Source organism: Echinops telfairi, unplaced genomic scaffold, assembly GCF_000313985.2.
Source record: "Echinops telfairi isolate 266 unplaced genomic scaffold, ASM31398v2 ScPeMD7_11;HRSCAF=52, whole genome shotgun sequence".
NCBI classification, from domain to species: domain Eukaryota; kingdom Metazoa; phylum Chordata; class Mammalia; order Afrosoricida; family Tenrecidae; genus Echinops; species Echinops telfairi.
The window spans coordinates 3,831,457-3,850,768 of NW_022103908.1; the positions used below are offsets into that span (position 1 = coordinate 3,831,457).

Here is a 19,312-nt window from a genome sequence, read left to right on the forward strand (position 1 = left end):
ATCTTTACATATGTTGTCATCTTTTTCAAAACAGTTTTTACTTGAGCCCCTGGCATCAGCCCCTCATTTTCCCCCTCCCTCCCCCATGCCCCTTGATAATTTATAATTTTTTTTCATGTCTTTACATTGACTACTGTCTCATTTCACCCACTTTTCTGCTGTTTTAATCTAGCCAAGCTGATGTCCACATCTTTAGAGAGAGGGGATAGATGGCATCCATGAAAGAACTAACTTTCTTATAAAAAACAAATAAAAACAAAACAAGAACATCACCAGCATGTGTTTCTTAGGGTTTTCGATGTCTAGTGTTTTGAAAGTAGATCACCAATTTTTCTTCAGAGGTGCTTCTGGGTGACTTAGAACTGCAGGCTTTTCTAACTTTACCTATTTACACCATTCAGAGTCTCCTTTTCTCTTTATTGCTCATCTCAGACAAACAGAAATTCTGTTTGTATCTCTATGCCTGAAAGGGATGATTTTGTTTCAAGTAAGATAATTCAAAATTCACTGGGACCTCAAATCACTCTTCTGCGGCTAACTCTGATCCATGGGCATTTTATGTTTTAGGAATTCACAGCAAATTATGTAAGTAAATAGTCTGAATTAATGATTCTTTTTACCCCATCCTCTTCCCACTCGTAATCCTGCATCTCCTCTACCATGGGAGAGCATCAGTCTAATCAAAGCCAAAGCTCTGGAAATAGCCTCTTTACCTCTACAGCAATCTCAGTGAGAGAGGACTGAATAGCCTGATTTGCATATTCTTCTTTGCATTTCATACTCTTACTTTACATGGAAATAAATGATAGGTCTTATTTATAAAGAAGTTCCATTTCTAACAAAGTATTAAGATGAATGCAAAGTTAATGAAGAGCAAAGTACCAGTAGCATGAGTCAAGATAACTATCTCAAAAAGTAATTGAATTTGCTGTGAATTCATTTCAATTGTGAATAGCATATTAGTTCATTGAGGAGATCATAGGGTCCCAAAATTATTGGCCTACTGGCTCCTTTTCAGGAAAAAAAAAAAAGAAAGGAAAATTACTCAGCACTCCTGTGCTACAGGCCACCCACCATCCAGGAAAAAGTGTAGACACCTGCTTTCCCACCAGCCCCGGGTGGTTCCAATGTCCTCAACTTTGGGAATCACTGATGTAGGTGTGGAAAGACAGAGAGGCACACATAGCCATTCCCTAAAGGATGGCACGTAGGTATCAGCGACTGTTACTATGTTTCTAAAGCATGGCTTAGAGCAGTGGTTCTCAACCTTCCTAAGGCCGCCACCCTTTCATACAGTTCCTCATGTTGCAGTGACCCCCAGCCATGACATTATTTCCGTTGCTACTTCATAACTGTCATTTTTCTCCTGTTATGAATCATGTAAATATCTGATATGGAGGATGTGTTTTCATTGTAACAAATGGAACATAATGAAAGCATAGTGATTAATCACAAAAACAATATGCAATTATATATCGTGAAATACTTATCTCTAATTACAAATCAATGAAATTGTGTCTTGAAGCATGGCGTAGCATGGATAACAGTCTTCATGCTGAGTACTTGCATGTGGGTGTATCTGCATGTGGGCAGACCCGCCTGGAGATGGATATGTGTTTTCCAATGGTCTTAGGTGACCCCTGTGAAAGGGTCGTTCGACCCTGAAAGGGTCGCAACCCACAGGTTGAGAACCGCTGGCGTAGGGTACAGCATTTCACTACAAATAGACTGCAGGAGTCACTTAGCGCAATCATTTTCATTAAAGGAGAACTTGCTTGCCTGGTTTCCTGTCTCAGAGGTGCTTAAGTGACATCACTGGGAAGAGAAATTGGGGTTTTTGTCCCCAAGTCATTGTACTTTCCATTGCCCCGTCTGTTCTCCATGCTCTGTGTTCCTTAAAACGCCTGATGGACAGACAGCCGTATTTTCCATGTTGTGCATTCATCTTTGAATTTCCCAAAGCTTTTTCAGATCTGATTGTTAGGGCCCGGGAGTCCTGGTGGCTGAGTGAGTCATGTGTTAGACGGTTAACCTCCAGGTCAGCATATGGAACCCATCAACCTCTTCCAGGGAGCAATATGAGGCTTTCTGCTCCCCCAAAGGTGACAGCCTCAGAAATACAAAGGGGTAATTGTTCCCTCTCCTGTAGGGCTGCTAGGGTCAGAACTCTCAGGTAAGTCTTGGACTGCTAACAGTAAGGTCGCTGGTTCAAATCCAGCACCTACAAGAGAAAGATGAGGTTATTGCTTCTACAAAGAACCCCATTTAGGTTCCCTCCGACAGGGAATCAGCTCAATGGAGGTGGCTGTGGGGGCGTTATGATTCCGAAGTGACTTGAGAGCAGCAGGCTTTGCTGTGTTGTTTTCATTAAGTTGAGAGTCACTAGGTGTTTAAGTGCTATCCCACTAGTCAAAAGGTTGGTAGTTTGAACCCCCTCGAAGGTGGTTAGAAGCAAGGTCCAGAGATCTACATCTTGAAGGATCACCTCCGATGGAGCAGTTCTGCTTTGCACATGTGGGCTTGCTGTCAGCTGGAACTGACTCCAAGAGAGCTAACAACAGCGACAATGATCATGAGGATTGGTGGCCTCCCAGAATTTTAGTTCTAAAGCCCTTGTTGACCAACCAGGCCGGCGTATCTTCTACTCGCATCCTTAGCTTGCTTACGTCTATGCCACGCTTTAAAGCAGAAACATGAAGCTACACTGGAGATGGAGTTTAGCTCATTCCTTGAGACCTTTTCTCTGGTCTTCCCACCTCCCACTTGCTTCGGCTTGTCCCTGAGCAGCTTCCCAAATGCCACGAAGAGATCCGTTCTCTTCGCGTTACTCGGCAGACCGAACCCATGCTCTTTGAGGTGGCAGAACTGGGCACGCTCGAGCGTCGTCATTAATGACCTGTTGTGACAGTTAGGGTTTCTGGGTTATACCGATAACAATTCTTTACCTTTTGGGTTTGAATTCTTGAATGTCCTTTTATGTCTCTTTAGGACTTCCAGGCAAACCACTTTAGGTGCTTTCCAGGGGAAAGCATACATGTAGCATCACTGCTTTATTGATCAAAACCTTCAGTGTAGAAATTCTACACACCCATTATTGAGAAATGGGTTATTTCTGAGCAAGCATGAAAATCCACCAAAAAAGCAACCTGCCCACAGTGCAATGATCAAGTGAGAAATACACTCTGCTCTGCGATTTTAATGTTACTTCGTGTCGAATTTGTTTGCCCCTAACCCTGCCTGAATAGCAGAAACTCTTCTGAAACTTCTCAAATGAAAGCAGTGGTTCTCCCAGCTTTGCACTGCCATTAGAAGTCACAATTAAAGAGAGCAAGCCCGGAGACATAGTGGATTATGCATTGGGCTGTTAAGTTCAAGATCACCTGTTCAAGCCCATTCGCCGAGAGAGAGAGAGAGAGAGAGAGAGAGATGAGGCTTGGACACCAGGAGGGGTAGTTCTGTCCTGTCCTATTAGTTTCACTCTGAGGCAGGATCAAATGTGAGTTTGTTAGGTTTAATTACAGACAACATCTCAGCTTTTAATCTAAAGCAAAACTAATCTTTGTGATTGTTGCTCTAACGGTTCCTATTCATTTAGTTAAATAAAATTATGTGACTCCAATACTTCACGGATCTGTTTAACAAATGTACCCTATGCGCCAGCAGTCTTAGCAGCAATCAGTAGATGCATGCATTGCCATGGCCTGAAGGAGCCCTGGTGGCGTAGGGGTTACACGCAGCTCAGCACAATTCATAGACTTAAAAATTCACTTGTAGGCCCAAACTCATCATTCTTTTTCATAATAGCTGCAGCCATTCCTGACTCTTAGAATGTCCCACTGCCTCTGATAAATTCTCTGGCTAGCATTTTGCCAAGGACACACCTGACGGCTCTCACAGCATGCACACCGACTCACAAGCAAGGCCAATTACACTTTAGGAAAGCAAGAGTTAGCCCACCAGAGCAGACAGAGGTCTTGGGAACTCCTTGGACTGATGGGATTTTCTTGTTCAGCAAAACAGTGTTGGGAATTCAAGGAATCCTGTGTAGCTTCAATGTCTACCCCCACCCCCCAACACATACACACACACACACACACACACACCTACCTCCCACCACCCACACACATACTCCCCTTCCCAGCCCTGACATACTCTGCAGGTATACAGGCTTCCAGGACTCTCATGCTACCAAGAATTGTTCAGATACAGAAGGCCAAACTTGTTATGAAATTACAACAGAGTTTTATTTCAGATTAATTACACAGTGGAGCAATTATAAAAGAGAAGAGAAAGTAGATATAGCTGATTGCCGTGAAGACAAGCAAGGGCCCAAAGCAGGAACTCTTGGCTTCAAAAATTAGAAGTGTTTTTCCTTTTTGTGGTTTGTGAGCAATGGCTTGTCTCTTGGAGGGCCTTTGGTTAAAAATAATGTGGTCAGGGTCTCAGTCAACTATTCATCAGACATGACCACATGCTCATGACAGGCCAGTCTGTAGGAGACCTGCAAGTGAGTTTTACAGTAGCAACCAGGAAGGGTTTGAATGCCTCTTCCACCAGAGAAGCATTTCTTTCCGTCTCAGTACAGATTTTAATGGTCTGTCCCTAAAAAAGTATGTGGAGCGGGCCTGGTTGGTCAAGGAAAAAGCATTCATGCGTGTCGTCGTCTTAATAGCTGCAAGAGGAAGGCCCTTCTCACTGCCATGATTTTTCCCTAGAAACAGAAAGCTAGGATTTTTTATATATATGATATTTGTTGTTTTTATATTTAGACTAGGAATTGTAAATTGGGATAAGACTGAGTTTTTGCTGAAGGGAACGATATTGTGGGTTTCTGAGACTGTGCATCTTCCTGAGAGTCGAAAGCCTCATCTTTCTCCAGCAGAAGGGCCCCTGGTTTCAAACGCTGACCATGTAGAAGACAATGACCCAGAACGTAACTCACAACACAATCAGGGCCTCTCGTGTTCTCACAATTCTGGCAGCCTTTTCATTACCTGTGAAGGAAATCATTACCTCAAACGGTGAGCCACTGAACAATTCTATTGGCTTCTAAACAGGCTAAAAGCACACTGAAATGCCATCCACTCTGAAATAGCACGTGGAGTGAGGCTCACTGTTTTTTTCTAACTTGAAAGCAGAGTTTCCATAGAAGATGGATTAACTACACGATGTTGGTAGTGAGAGTGATAAAGGAGTTGGCGTACCATTACCTTTAGTGCTTTTGTGCACGCTTCAGTAAGGGGTGAGGCTGGCCGAGGGCCCCGAAGTGTTTCCTCTGTTACACACGGGGGTTGCTGTGTGTTGGAACTGAGTCTACAGCACCTCACAACGAGAAGGGACCTGTTTCCATCCGGAAGAGCTTTTTCTCTTGGATGACAACTGAGTTGACTTAACAGGAGTCAGACTCCTCCATCTGGTGGCCCAGTCGTAACACTTCCTATGCTTGCTCACAGCATATTCATTTTTAACCAAATTTTAAATTTCAGTTTCAGAAAGGATGCCATAACCATTGACTGTTTCTTCCTCAAGCTGTTATATAAAATAACTTGGTCCTATTTATGTGTTCATCTGTTCCAAAAGTCACTGATAACCCATATAAACAAACCCACTCTCATAGCTTATGAACCTGCTGCTTTGCTATTCCATGGAGGGTGGAAAAGCAGTTTTCAGTTTGTTTTCCTTAGTTATTTTAATACTGTTTCATGTTCATGTGTGTCCAACATTTTTCAAAATGTCGCTTTACCAGCCTGTGATTCAGTAGCTAGTTTGCAAGAAGATCAAAAGGACTTATTTAAGCTCAAGAGAAACATTTCATGTTCTCACAGTTTAACTAATCCATCCCTTTTTCACAGCAATCAGATAGTTTTCTTTGGAAAGCTTGTATCCTTAAGGATCAATACTGATATTTATCCAGCATGTGTAAAAATGGTTATTGTGATAGCATTTTCCTCTATCTTTAGATTACTTGAAAAATCTGCACATATAAATTTAGTAGGGCATTAAGACAATTTATCATGGAATTTTTTCCAGTTATTGAATTAAACATCCTTTTCACCCTGAATTCCAAATTACCGTTCTGTGCCACCTGGGCCTTTGCTGATCTCTTCAGATTGATAGCTCGGGCCGGGATTAGGGTACAAAACAATACATTAATCCTGTAGTTGAGCATAAGATTTTGGGGGTGGTTGTTAAATGCAGCCACATAATCTAAACAAGAGTTCCCTCAACATCCATCTGATTGAAATCAGAGTTGGGAGTACATGTTGTTAACAGAGTCATTAATTAGATGCTGTATGTATTAAAAACAGAGCAACCCAGCCCTTGCCATTGAGTGAAATTCATCCTACCGTGACCCTCTAGGACGCAGCAGGATTTTCAAGGCCAGAAGTGTTTATGGAAGCAGGCTGACATATCTTTCTCCGGCTGAGTGACTGTGATTCTGTCGGAGCCAACTCTCAAGGTCAAAAGATACTCCTATCGAATGGCCTGTCAAAGCAAGCCCGTTCCACATAGTTACTGTGTTTGTAGGAAAGTGAGACCTCAGATTCAAATATATTTTACATAGACCCATTTAATCAGCCCTAAACAGGACAAAAGCAAAGGACAAAGATAAATCATGTGGACGTGAGCAGCCATTAACCCAAGGCCATAGTAGTGTCCAGAGATCCACGGCCAGAGCGGCTGCTTAAAAGGGAGATGGATGACAAAGGGAACTGAATGGCCGCCGATCGATTTATTGCAGTTGCAGGAGGGACTGCAGAAGCAGGAAAGTGACCATGATTGGGCCACATGCATGATTGCAGATCAGAAAAGTTTACGAGATTGATTCAGGGCCCTCCCTCGTAGGGGGATGACTCTTGATTAGAACTTCACTTTCTTCATCAGAAAGAAACTGGTGGGAGCCTCCAGGCTGACTTTTATTTATTTACCTTTTAGGTCTAGAAATGAGCTTACTCTCATGGCTCAATTTTTTTTTTTAATTAAAAGATCATTTTATTGGGGCGTCTTTAACTCTTATAAGAATCCATACATCAATTGTATCAAACATATTTGTACATATTTTACTATCATTCTTTTCTAGACATTTAATTTCTATTACTGAGTTTTGATACCAGCTCCTCTTTTCCCCCCTCCCTCCTGCCACCCTCATGACCCCTTGATAAATTATAAATTATCATTATTTTCATATCTTACACCAACCACTATCTCCTTTCCCCCATGATTTCTGTTGTTCTTCCCCCTGGAGGGGATGTGTGTGGTTATTGCAAACATTGTGATTGGTTCCCCCTTCCTCCCCTCTCCCCGCCTTCCCCCCACTCTGCTAGTGTCACTACACCCATTCCTGTTCCCAGATTCCGTGTGTCATGACCTCTTCTCTTTTATCTGTACCTATGCGCATACTCCGCTCTAGCCTGAAGTAAAAGGTAGCACTTGGATCATGATGGGGGGGGGAAGGGGGAGCTACTCAAGGAACCAAAGGAATATTGTTTGTTTCAGCACTGCTTTACTGCACCCTGGTTGACTCATCCCTTCCCTGTGACCCCTCTGTGAGGGGATGTCCCATTGTCTACAGATGGGTTTTGGGTCTCTGATCCAACCCCCCTCATTCTCAACAATATGTTTTTGTTTATTTGTTAGTTTGTTTTGGGTCTTCTGATGTCTGTTACCTGGTCCCGATGACACCTCATGATCACACAGCCTGGTTTGTCTCTTCCATGTGGGCTTGTTGCTTCTCTGCTAGATGGCCACTTGTTTAATTTCAAGCCGTTAAGACCCCAGATGCTTTGTCTTTTGATAGCCAAGCACCATCTGGTTTCTTCACCACATTTGCTTTTGCATCCATTTTGTCTTCTGCAATTATCCTGGGAGGGTGAGCATCACAGAAAGCCAGTTAGAACGGAGGGTTCTTGCACTGACAGAGCTTATGAGAGGAACCCAAAGTCCATCCCTTGTGTCAGTGTATTGACATATAAATATATGGCCATAGGCCAGTACCTCTATTTTTAAGAATTAATGTATTCACATGTGTATACACCTATGCTTATCCCTCTACCCATAGCTTTGCTTCCTAAATCGTTCCTCTGTTTCCTTTTACCTTTCTCCTGCCCCACCATCACACTCTCCCTTCTTCCCCTTTGTAATTCTTCTCAGCTAGATTGCTGTTGCTCCAACACTCTCAGGATCTCTATTTCCTCTTCGATGACTTTAATTCCCTAGTTGTTCCCCTGTCTATGGTGTTGTTTGCTCACTACTCCCTTCCCCCACCTCCTTCTCCCCCATGTCAAACAAAAGACAGGTCTATCGGGGGAGCAATCACATTAGGGAGGTTCTTAAATCTTAGGATTATCAACCATTTGAGATCCAAGGGGAAGAATTTACCAAATGATGAAGGTCAGAAGTGTTCGGAAAGGTGGAGGCAGTGGAGGAAGTAAGATGAGTGATGTTACGTAGAGAGTGGCTAACAATGACACCATGACACTGTGCATGGATTCTATAGTGGAAAACTGATCTGCACTGTAAATCTTCACCCAGTTCACAAGAAAGAGTTGTTTGTTTTTTATTCTTTATAATACTGAAACATATAATGGAATAAAGAAGTGGTGAACCAAAAGAAAGCTAAAAACTATTACAAAGAATTGCTGTTAGAAACTCACTGCCAACGAGCCATTCTGACTCTTAAGGACGCTAGGGGACAGAGTAGAACTGTCTCTGTGGGTTGTTGAGATTTAGATCTTTATGGAAGAAGAAACCCTCATCTTTCTCTCTCCACAAGGCTGGTGGGTTTGAATTGCTGGCCTTGCAGTTAGTACCCCAGTGTGTAACACACTAGACCACCAGAGTGGCCCTGCTATAAAGAAAGGGCAACCTTAAAATTAAACATGGGTTCTAGACTCCTGTCAGACATTAAGATATAACGAAGGCTCCACTTGCAGACTCTAGTTTTTGCACACACCAAATGTCTCTGGTTTTCGACGCCTATACACAGTCATCTTTGTTGATTCATGTACATCACTCGGTAGCTATTGTCCATTGTTTAGCAGAACCCCCACTTTGTGAACTCAATGGGAAAATAATTCTTGACTGAAGTAACTTGTCCCTTTTCTTCTCAGAGGCGAGCTGCTGACAATTTGCGGAGACATCATCAATATCAAGTAAGTTATGCTTGCACTATATTTTCACATGTATTTTTAATTGGCTTGGTTTCCTAGGGTTCTGATAACGGAAATACCACAATCCGGTGGCTTTAAAGGATAGAGATGATTTATTTTTCACACTTCAGGAGGCTGCTGGAGACCCTTATCACCTTCAGCATATTAGTGTGATGATGATCCTTGGTTCTTTGATTATTAATATGTGACTTCTATCTCTCCCTGCTATCTCAGCTTGGACTTGCTTCTCTCTGTGTCTAAAGACATTGCCGTTGGGACCCTGTAGGGCCAAGTAGCACCCCTCCATAGGATTACTGAGGCTAAAATCTGTTATTGTTTTGTTTTTATTGTGGTTTGGGTGAACGTTGACAGAACAAATTAGTCTGCCGTTCAATAACTTGTATGCATCAGTCTTGCGACCTTCATTGCTATGCCCTCAATGTTCTAGCACACTTCCTCGCTGCTTTTCATTGGTCCATTTGCTCCCTGTTCCTGCCCCTTCCTGCCTTCTGGGCTGCGTTTGGGAGCAAATGCTGCCATTTGGCCCTCTGATGGTTGTTTATGAGAAAAAGGACATTTCTCACAAGGGATATTGCTCACCTTCTAGGGCTGTGAGATAACCCCAGGGTTGTGGTCAGTTTCAGGTTTGAAAAATACCTAAGAATCACAGTCTCGGTGTTCCACTTATCAGGCCAACAAATCTGGGCTTGTAGGTGATTTAGATTTTTCTTGCGTTTTTCTCTCTCATTCTGTCCAGAATCTTCTGTGGTCCCAATCAGCGTGGTCAGTAATGGTAGCAAGGCCCCATCTAGTTCTGCTCGCACGGTGGTTGGTGGAGGCTGCGATTCCCAGAATCCTTGAGTCCTTTGGACTCATTGTTACCTGGAGTCTTTTACTTTCTTCACCCTTCCTGCGTTCCTCCCGACGAGGAGAAACTATGAGTTGGAACTTAGATGGAATCATTCGAGCTTTTAAGATTCTAGTGACTACTCATCACAGTTTTCTATAGAACCTTGTGTTTGTGAACTATGTTGTGCCAATTGACCTAGCTGTCTCCCCAGCCAAAGCTGTGATCCTGTTGGAAGCATACGTTTATATCTGTCTCCCACTAAGTGACTGGTACAGTCAAACCACAAACCACTAGACCTTCCTCTTAGCAGCTTCACCACCGCACCTCCAGGCCTCCCGTGTCTCTACACCTGTGCTACTCGATCTTTCAGAAGTGATTTGGGTCAGGGTGCACACAACAGTGATATGGTCTTAGTAACACAACAAAGAAAAGAGTATCCCCAAACAGAATTCCATTCACAGGCGTCAGGTTACACATTCCAACACACTGTCCTGGGCCACACGATCTATTCCCCAGTGGCATGAAAATACAACCCCTTTTCCAAGATTGATTCAAAAGAGAAATTGCCTTCACACCCTCGGTGTCAAGTAATACTGCTGTTTTTAAATACCGTAGGAAGTTATGAGGAACCTGGTGAAAAGATATGTCGCTGCCATGATTCGAGATGCTAAAACAGAAGAAGGCCTTACAGAAGAGAATTTTAAGGTAACTGTTTGCCTCTGCATCCTGACCAGGGGAGAATTCTGCAGAGCTCAGAATCAGATTCAGCATTATCCTGGTTTTTAAATGAAACTCTGATTGAATTGCAGTTTCTCCTCAAAAGAAATCATTGTCTAACTTACATAATCTAACTTTCAAGGGAAGTTGCTTGGATACAAAGAAATTCCCTGTGGTGTTCTGCCTTTCTGATCCCAGCCATGCCTTCCCCATTTCATTTTATAATTTAAAGCCTCATGTTGCGTTCTCAATTTGAAATCTTTCTTAAGCCACGTGCGAACAAAACAAAAAAATGCCCTCGTGTGTACCCAGTACTGCTTTGGTAGCAGGGGATAAAATAGTAGGTTTAACCGTAATTTAGGTGAGATTTGTTTTTGGTTTTCTGTATAATTCTTTCTGAGGGGACATGTGCAATGTAGAAAATGCTATGTTAAAATCATATCAATCGGTATAACTTTGTTATTGGTCAGGAATATTATCTCTTGATAAGAGATTTGGGGAATGTGATGAAAGTTAAAAAAATCTTATTGTCAGACCACCAAGTGAACTAAATAAATAACTCTACAGGATTCTTTAAGCAGAGAAAGTAAAGGCAGCAGGTTTGATAACAATAATGCAGATAAAGGGCTGGTCAGGAAGGTAGATGGATAATTAGCAAAAGCTAAAAGCACAAGTTAAAAGCCATGATCCAAACTATGCTGGTCAGCCCCCAAACCTACATTCTGGTGTTAAATAATTGACCTTTCTCCCCACCTTTGGTATTTAAAGCCTGGTCCCTTTGGCCCTTCATGATCACACATGTTGGAGTGCTGCTTCCATGTGGGCTTTGTTGCTTCTGGGCTAGATGGCCGCTTGTTTACTTTCAAGCCTTTAAGTCCCCAGACGCTATAGGTCTCGATAGCCGGGCACCATCAGCCTTATTCACCACACTTACTTATGCACACATTCGTCTTCAGCGTTTATGTGTGGAAGGTGGTCACACAATGATGGTTTTTGTTCTTTGGTGTCTGCTGCCTGTTTCCTTCAACACTTCGTGTTCGCACAGGCTCGTGTGCTTCTTCTCTGTGGACTTTGTTGTTTCCGAGCTAGATGGCCACTTGTTTGCCTACAAGCCTTTAAGACCCCAGACGCTATATTTAAATACCAAAGGCGGGGAGAAAAGTCATATCCTTGTCAATGAGGGTGGCACATGATGGAGACCCAATGCCCATCTCTAGACAATTGGACATACCTTCCAGAGGGGTAGTGGGGAGATGAGTCACTTAGGGTACAGTATAGCAATAATGAAACCCACAACCTTCCTCTGGTTCTTAAATGCTTCCTCCCCCCAACTACCAGGACCCCAATATTGCCTTGCAGACCTGGTTAGACCAGATGAAGCACAGCGGGACAGATGGGAATCAGAAATGCAGGGAATCTAGGACAGAAGAACCTCTCAGGACCAGGGGTGACAGTGGCGATACCAGGAGGGAAAGGGGATGAAGAAAGGGGGAATGGATCACAGGGAGCTATGTATAACCTACTCTCTGGGGGACGGGCAGCAGGGGGGTGGGTGAAGGGAGACGCCGGACAGTGTAATATGATACAATAATAATTTATGAATTATTAAGGGTGCATGGGGGAGAAGGGAGAAGGAAGGGAAGGGGAGGGGGAAAAAAAGGAAAATGAGCTGATTCCGGGAACCCAAGAGGCAAGCGAATTTTGGGAATAATGAGGGCAACAAATGTATAGATGTGTTTTATACAATTGATCTATGTATTGTGATGAATTGTATGAGCCCCAATAAATTGATTTAAAAAAAATAATAATAATTGACCTTGTTCGGAAACAGGCCTCAGGAGGCCACCATGATGTGCATCATCTGGTAACCAGTCCCAGTCCCAATTGTCCTTGAGTTGTCCTTGACTCACTGTGAGCCTGTATTGCAGAGTAGAACTGTGCTCCATAGGGTTTCGATGTCTGATGTTCTATACATCGATCACCAGGTCTTTCTTCTAAGTGACTTCTAGGTTAAGGTGACCAGATTTAAAGCGGGACACCATTGACGAGCGGGGGGTGGGAGGTGCGTTACTGATTAAAAAATTGGTCTATATGGACCAAATAGACCGTTCCCGAGCTTGTCGTGCATTCTTTCCAAAAATCGGGACTTTTTTAAAACGCCAAAAATCGGAACTGTCCCACCAAAAGTGGGACGTCTGGTCACCTTATTCTAGATATGTTTGGACTATCAACCATTCGGTAATAGCAGCTAAGTGGGGTAAACATTTGTCCCTCCCATGGATCCACTGCAGACTGTTCATGCTTAAACATGAAGAGGCATATGTCAGAGTCATACATGAAGTGAGAATACTGCTTCCCAATGTGTGTTTCTCTAAGCCACACACTAACACTGTCTTTTTGAAATGTCTTTAGGAACTCAAACAAGACATTTCTAGTTTCCGTTTTGAAGTCCTGGGGTTACTAAGAGGAAGCAAACTTGCCACAATACAAGCCGCCAGCGCCGCCCAGGAGTCTTCCCGCTCGGCAGACTCAGACGAAAAGAGTGACAGCGAAGGTACTAGTAAGGACAAGAAAAAGAATTTCAGCCTTTTTGACTTAACTACTCTGATTCATCCAAGGTCAGCGGCAATTGCCTCCGAACGACATAACATAAGCAATGGCTCTGCCCTGGTGGTGCAGGAGCCCCCGAGGGAGAAGCAGAGAAAAGTCAATTTTGTGACCGATATAAAAAACTTTGGGTTATTTCATAGACGATCAAAACAAACCGCTGCTGAGCAAAATGCAAGCCATATTTTCTCTGTTTCAGAAGAAGTTGCTCGCCAACAGGCTGAAGGAGGAGCCCCTGAGAGACATACTCACCTGGAACCCCGAGCATTAGCTGCGAGGGGTGACCTGAACATTCCCGGTCTCAGTGAACAGTGTGTTTTAGTAGACCACAGAGAAAGGAGTACGGACACAGTGGCTCAGCAGGTAGGCAAGAGAGTGTGTTCCTTCAGGTCAGAGAAGGTGGTGGTCGAGGACACTGTCCCTATCATCCCAAAGGAGAAATTCTCCAAGGAGGAGGACCCCAGGGCAGAGTATGACGAGCCCCTCACAGAAGCCCAGGAGGACTATGTGACCACGCGGTTGTGATGCTTACAGGCGGCAGCGTTTCCCGTGCATATACATAGTTTCCATACTGCTCTGGGAAGTGGGGTGGGGTGGGATGGGGAGGATATGTTTAAAATTAAATTAGCAAATGCTGATGTACACTTTCTAGCATATTGTGGCATAATAACTTGTAACCTAGTTGAATAAGAACAAGGCTATCAGAAACCCTTCTGTTTTGTAGCCTGCCTTTGCTTCCACCATTTGTTTTATGATGTTTTTGGTTTGGGGTTCATAAATAAAGACACCTTGTATTCTTATACTGTTGCAATCACCCTCGGAAGATTTTTAGCTGTCTTTTTCAGGGAAAAGAGATGCAATTTAGTTCTTGTGGTAGCGGATGCCTATCATCGATATTTTTATATGCAGAACACTGTACAGCAAAACGATTAGAGCTTTTCGTAACTTTTTAGGGTCTCTAGAGATAGTTAGGACTTTTCACCCAGGCCAAGAGGTTGGTTTTAAAACACCAATATATCCCAATTATTTCTTAGGAATGCATAAGTCGTTAGAGTACAGAATTCAAGCAAGAACATCTCTTCTCGGGGAATGCTGCCCAAACACTCCCTGAACCTGACAGCAAGGGGATATGTGGGAGTGTTTCCAATTGTCCCGCTGTTCCTTCCACTTACTGCAAGACACACTTCTATTAATACATTTTGATGACGGATGGTTCTTTCATGACATTTGCCCCAAAGGGGAAAAAAATCTTATGTCTCCAGTTTAAAAACAACAATAAGAGATGACCGATTCAAGTTCAACTGCATATGTGTGCAAATATGAGCTCTTATAGAATGACTGCATTTCAAAATATGACAGAAGGGTTTCCATGCTAGCAAGAAATAACAGCCAGTCAAGATCATTGAAGCTCCTGCAACAAAACGGCTAACTACTCATGATGCCTAAATTAAAATGCACTTAATCAAGCAATCTAAATCTAAGCAAAGGCTGCATCATATGTTATCAATCAACCCAAGATGGTTGCGAATTCAAAAGAGGTACAAAATTCGACGAATTGCCCCCATTGCCATCCTCTGGTGGCTGGTATATCATATACGCCTTTAAAAAGTAAAGCTACTCCTGAATCATTATTAATTTTATCAGCACATACAGATATATGGTTTTTCCTATAGAATAATTTGAAAATGTGTTTCTTTTATGATTTACAAAGTAATTCAACCATCACTCACTGCCACCCAGTCAGTTCTGACTCATGACGACTCTCTAGGGCCGAGAACTGCCCTTGTGGGTTTCTGAGGCTCTGATTTTTCATAAGAGCAGAAAGCCTCGGATTTCTCAGCAGCTCAGCACATTATCCACTACCCCACCGGGGCTATACTATATTCCTGTATTGACCACTACAAAGAAGTGTTCTTGGTGGATATAAAAACATCACTGGCAAATTCTTAAAGCATAATTCTATTATTCTATTATTTCTATCAATCTAACCCAGCATGAACTGGCCCCTCATTGTATCCAGGTAGCATTTATTCCCAATCAATAGAAAAATCCTGAGCTCATTTTACCTCCAAAAAATGGATGCCCTGGATTAGAGAGAGTATATATCATTTGACATTGACCAAAAAGAACCTAATGCTCTGGAGTTCCATTTCTGATTACTGGACATCGAAGAGCAGCAGTGCTAGTCACGGTTCTGTCTGCTGTACTCATGTAGGGGCTGCCGATGGGAACTCTCATCAGTAGCAGCTTCTCTTAACTTCCAGGGCGCAGAGCCATGTGAAGCCTAACTTCGGTAGGGTTCGATAGCTGGTGATGGCACTGGGCTAGTCTTTCTGTGGAAGGCACCTCATTACTATCCTGCCTTGCTTCTCAGACCATAAACAGATAAACAAACATAAATGTAGAGTGGTTATGAACTGGTCCTTTGAATGCACCCGTTGCTTCACACGTTTAACTCAAGTACTTTAGTGCTCAGAGTAAGGCTGGGAGCCAGTGAAAGATTTGAAGGGCTCTAAGCCAAGAGGCAGACAAAAGGGGGGTGGGGGGAGGGGGTGCTTCTCCTGGATTCCGTTTTGCCTCCTATTTCAAAGTGAAGACCATATTCCTCACCCCTGGACCATTTTGCCAGGATTTAAACAAAAATTCCCCTAGGTTACTCCTAATATCACCACCAACAAAGAATATAATCTGCGAAAATCGTTTTTTCACAGTCTTGTGTTTGTATCAGTGGTTAGAATGCTGTTATAGGTGAACATGGTGCCAATGAAGGAATTGGTTCAGGCAACACCTTCCCTTTCACTTTCTGCGGAGTTGGGGGAGGTGGGAGATCATGGTTTCTAACCAGGTGCTGATCGCTTCAAGTGCTCCCTTACAAATGAATTTCTGGATATGAAATAAGTGACATTGTCAGTACACAGTCAAAAACCCACTGCCTTCAACTGGACTCAGGACCAGAGTGAACCTCTCAGACTGAGCAGAACTGCCCCCATAGGGTTTTCAAGACTATAATCTTCATACTGCAGCCAACTGCCACATCGCTCACCTGCAGAGCAACTGGTGGGTTTGAACTGCAGACTTTTCAGTTAGGAGTCAAGCCCCTTAACCACTATGCCACCAGGATTCCCGTTGTTAGTAACAGATATCCTAACATTTAGCATTATCCTACATGTTGTGATATTGTATAGTATTACAAAAGAGCATCCGTAATGGTAGAATAAGAAAACTCAAGGTAACAGAAAATTGCAGTAAAGAAATGGCCCTTCTTTGAGGTCTTTAAATGAGCACCTTTGGATTTCCCATAAGGTTGCTGACCACAAGGTCAGCAGCTCAAAACCACCAGCCCCTCCAAGGGAAACTTCCTAGATCTGCTCATGTCCACAGGAATTCCTTAACACCAGACTGACTTCCCAGCTGTGCGCACTCTGACCCCTATTTTAATCTCCTCCCTTTCCGGACCTGGCCCCAGGAGAGGGTGGAATGTGTCATGAAATTCAGTTTACTTTTCATCGAAGGTCAAATTCACAACACTTCGCTTGTTCCAGATCCTTTGGGGGCAACCCATTTATAAGGAACTATGCTATAAAGGGTGTATGTTACCAATTGCCATAGATATATTTCTGAAAATTGTTTGTAAATATGTTTGTATTCACTTTAGTAGAGAAACGGGTTATGCTTAAAAAAAAAAAGCAAAGAAAAAACATGATGGTGAATTCTTTTGTAACATGAAAACTTATTTTTCAAAGTGATAATCATCTCCAAAATGTATCTGCTTCATAAGCCGTATATTTGTATATCAAATGTTCTTAAATCAGATATTTTATTTACTGGCTGGCAATCAAAATATGGCAAAAAAACAAATAAACACAAAAACTTTACTTTCTTACCTTGATCTGAATAGCATCTTGACATACTTGAGTAACCAAACACACAAGCACACATACCAGAAAAAAATTACTGGGTCACTTTTGAGGTGTAATTAATGAAATATATGGAGCACCAAGGGCAACAAGGCTCTCCTGTTTTCTCAAAAAAGCAAGGATAATTTTCCAATCAAGGTGGAGGGAATTTAGGTTACAATGGCATAAAAATACACTCTTTTAAAAAATAAATCATTTTATTGGGAGCTTGTACAACTCTTATCACAATCCACACATCTATTGTGTCAAGCACTTTTGTACATTTGTTTCCCTCATCATTCTTAAAACATTTGCTTTCTACTTAAGCCCTTGGTATCAGCTCCTCATTTTTCCCCTCCCACCCCGCATCCCCCTCCCCCATGAACCCTTGATAATTTATAATTTATTATTATTCTGTCTTATCTTACACTGTCCAACATCTCCCTTCACTCACTTTTCTGTTGACCATCCCCCTAGGGAGGAAGTTATTTGTAGATCCTTATAATCTGCTCCCCCTTTCTACCCCACCTTCCATCCACCCTCTGGGTATCGCCACTCTCACCACTGATCCTGAGAGTTCATCTGTCCTGGATTCCCTGTGCTTCCAGTTCCTATCTGTACCAGTGTACATCCTCCGGTCCAGCTGGATTTGTAAGGTAGAATTGGCATCATGATAGTGGGGTTTGTTTTTTAACATTTAGTGACCAGTTACTGTCAGGGAGTCAACCCCTGAGGACACTGTGGATATCAGAGTAGAATGATGATCCACAGGGTTGTTTCAATGGTTGAGTGTTTGCCAGTAGATCACCAACTTCTAACCGAATAGCTATCAGGTGAGCTATTGAATTGCTTAACTGTATAAGCAGTGTATTAGCATTCAATAATCAGTCAGGGATTTAGTTGAGTGACTTGATTGGTTAGCCCCTTCAATTTTCCTTGAAGAGTAGATCGCAGTACTGAAAGTTGACCATTCGTAGTCATTGGATACCATGTTAGCAGGAGCGTGTTCTGTTTGAAAAGCTGCCTTCTTTGCTCAAAAATTCAGCCTAGCAAAAACCATCGACTTTGTTTCCTTCATCATGTCTATAAGGGTAGTCATGTCTCCAAAGTTCAGACTCACTGGTAAACATAAAATTTTTAAATGTTATATCTCTTGGTAGCACCCTTAAACTTAACTTTTTATTTGAATTATTTTATAATAATGATAATGCACTTTTTTATATAGTACTGTCACATGCCTTATTTTGCAAAAACTTATCTTATTCATAGATTGCTGTAGAAATTAAGATTCAAGTGATTTAAAATTCATCAAATTTATCCAGTTACCCAGTGGTTAAGTTGGTCATCTAAGGATTTGAATAAGACATCTGTCGTAACAGTTTGATTGATGATTTTTTTAATCGGAAAGAAATTTTATCATTTTCTCTTCCTCCTGTAATTGACATAGAACTGCTTAGATTGCTACAGAGAAAATTCAGAGTTCGTATCATAGTCTTTTTCTTACAGAATCATGTTAACATTTTGAAGCTGATTTCTTACTCTTTTCTATGAGTACACATTATTCATTTTCACTTCAACTGGAGATTGGGTGGTAATGCTATGTACACACATCAGTACATAATAAAATATGTTAAAGAGCATCACGGTTTTTTCCTTAAAAATGAAAAATAATAGCACAGAATCATGTTAAGTCAAACCGAGATTGACACTTGGGACCAGCACCGTCTTGTCACTGTACTGACAAACCGTGCAGGAGTTTCTGCAGTAAAACCATCACAAATGTGTCCTCTACGCTGTGGGAGACACTGAACACAGGGGGTGGGGGAGTGGGGCGGCTCTTGAGCCCTGGAAATGTGTCCAGTCTGAGTGGAGATGAGCTGCAAATATACAATGCACATCACATTCCAAAGACTTAATAAGAAAATAATATAAAATATATTGGTTACATGTTGAGATGGTATTTCATAGAGATGATGTAAAATTAATTTAACCTTGTTTCTTTTTACGTTTTAATATGACTAGGAAATTTTTTTAATCATTTTATTGGGGACTCATACAACTCTTATCATAATCCATATATACATTCGTTGTGT

General features: G+C 42.2%; 1 protein-coding gene across 1 annotated transcript in view; it reads left to right on the forward strand.

The window, feature by feature from the left end:
* Positions 1-13,892, forward strand: part of TRPC4 (transient receptor potential cation channel subfamily C member 4) — a 234,396-nt gene extending 220,504 nt beyond the window's left edge. The window contains exons 9-12 of the mRNA XM_004711235.3: positions 9,111-9,152; positions 10,615-10,704; positions 13,129-13,270; positions 13,523-13,892. Of these exons, the coding sequence (XP_004711292.1) occupies positions 9,111-9,152; positions 10,615-10,704; positions 13,129-13,270; positions 13,523-13,848 (600 nt within the window). The 3' untranslated portion in view covers positions 13,849-13,892. The remainder of the gene's footprint in view (positions 1-9,110; positions 9,153-10,614; positions 10,705-13,128; positions 13,271-13,522) is intronic.
* The last annotated feature ends 5,420 nt before the right edge of the window (positions 13,893-19,312 follow it).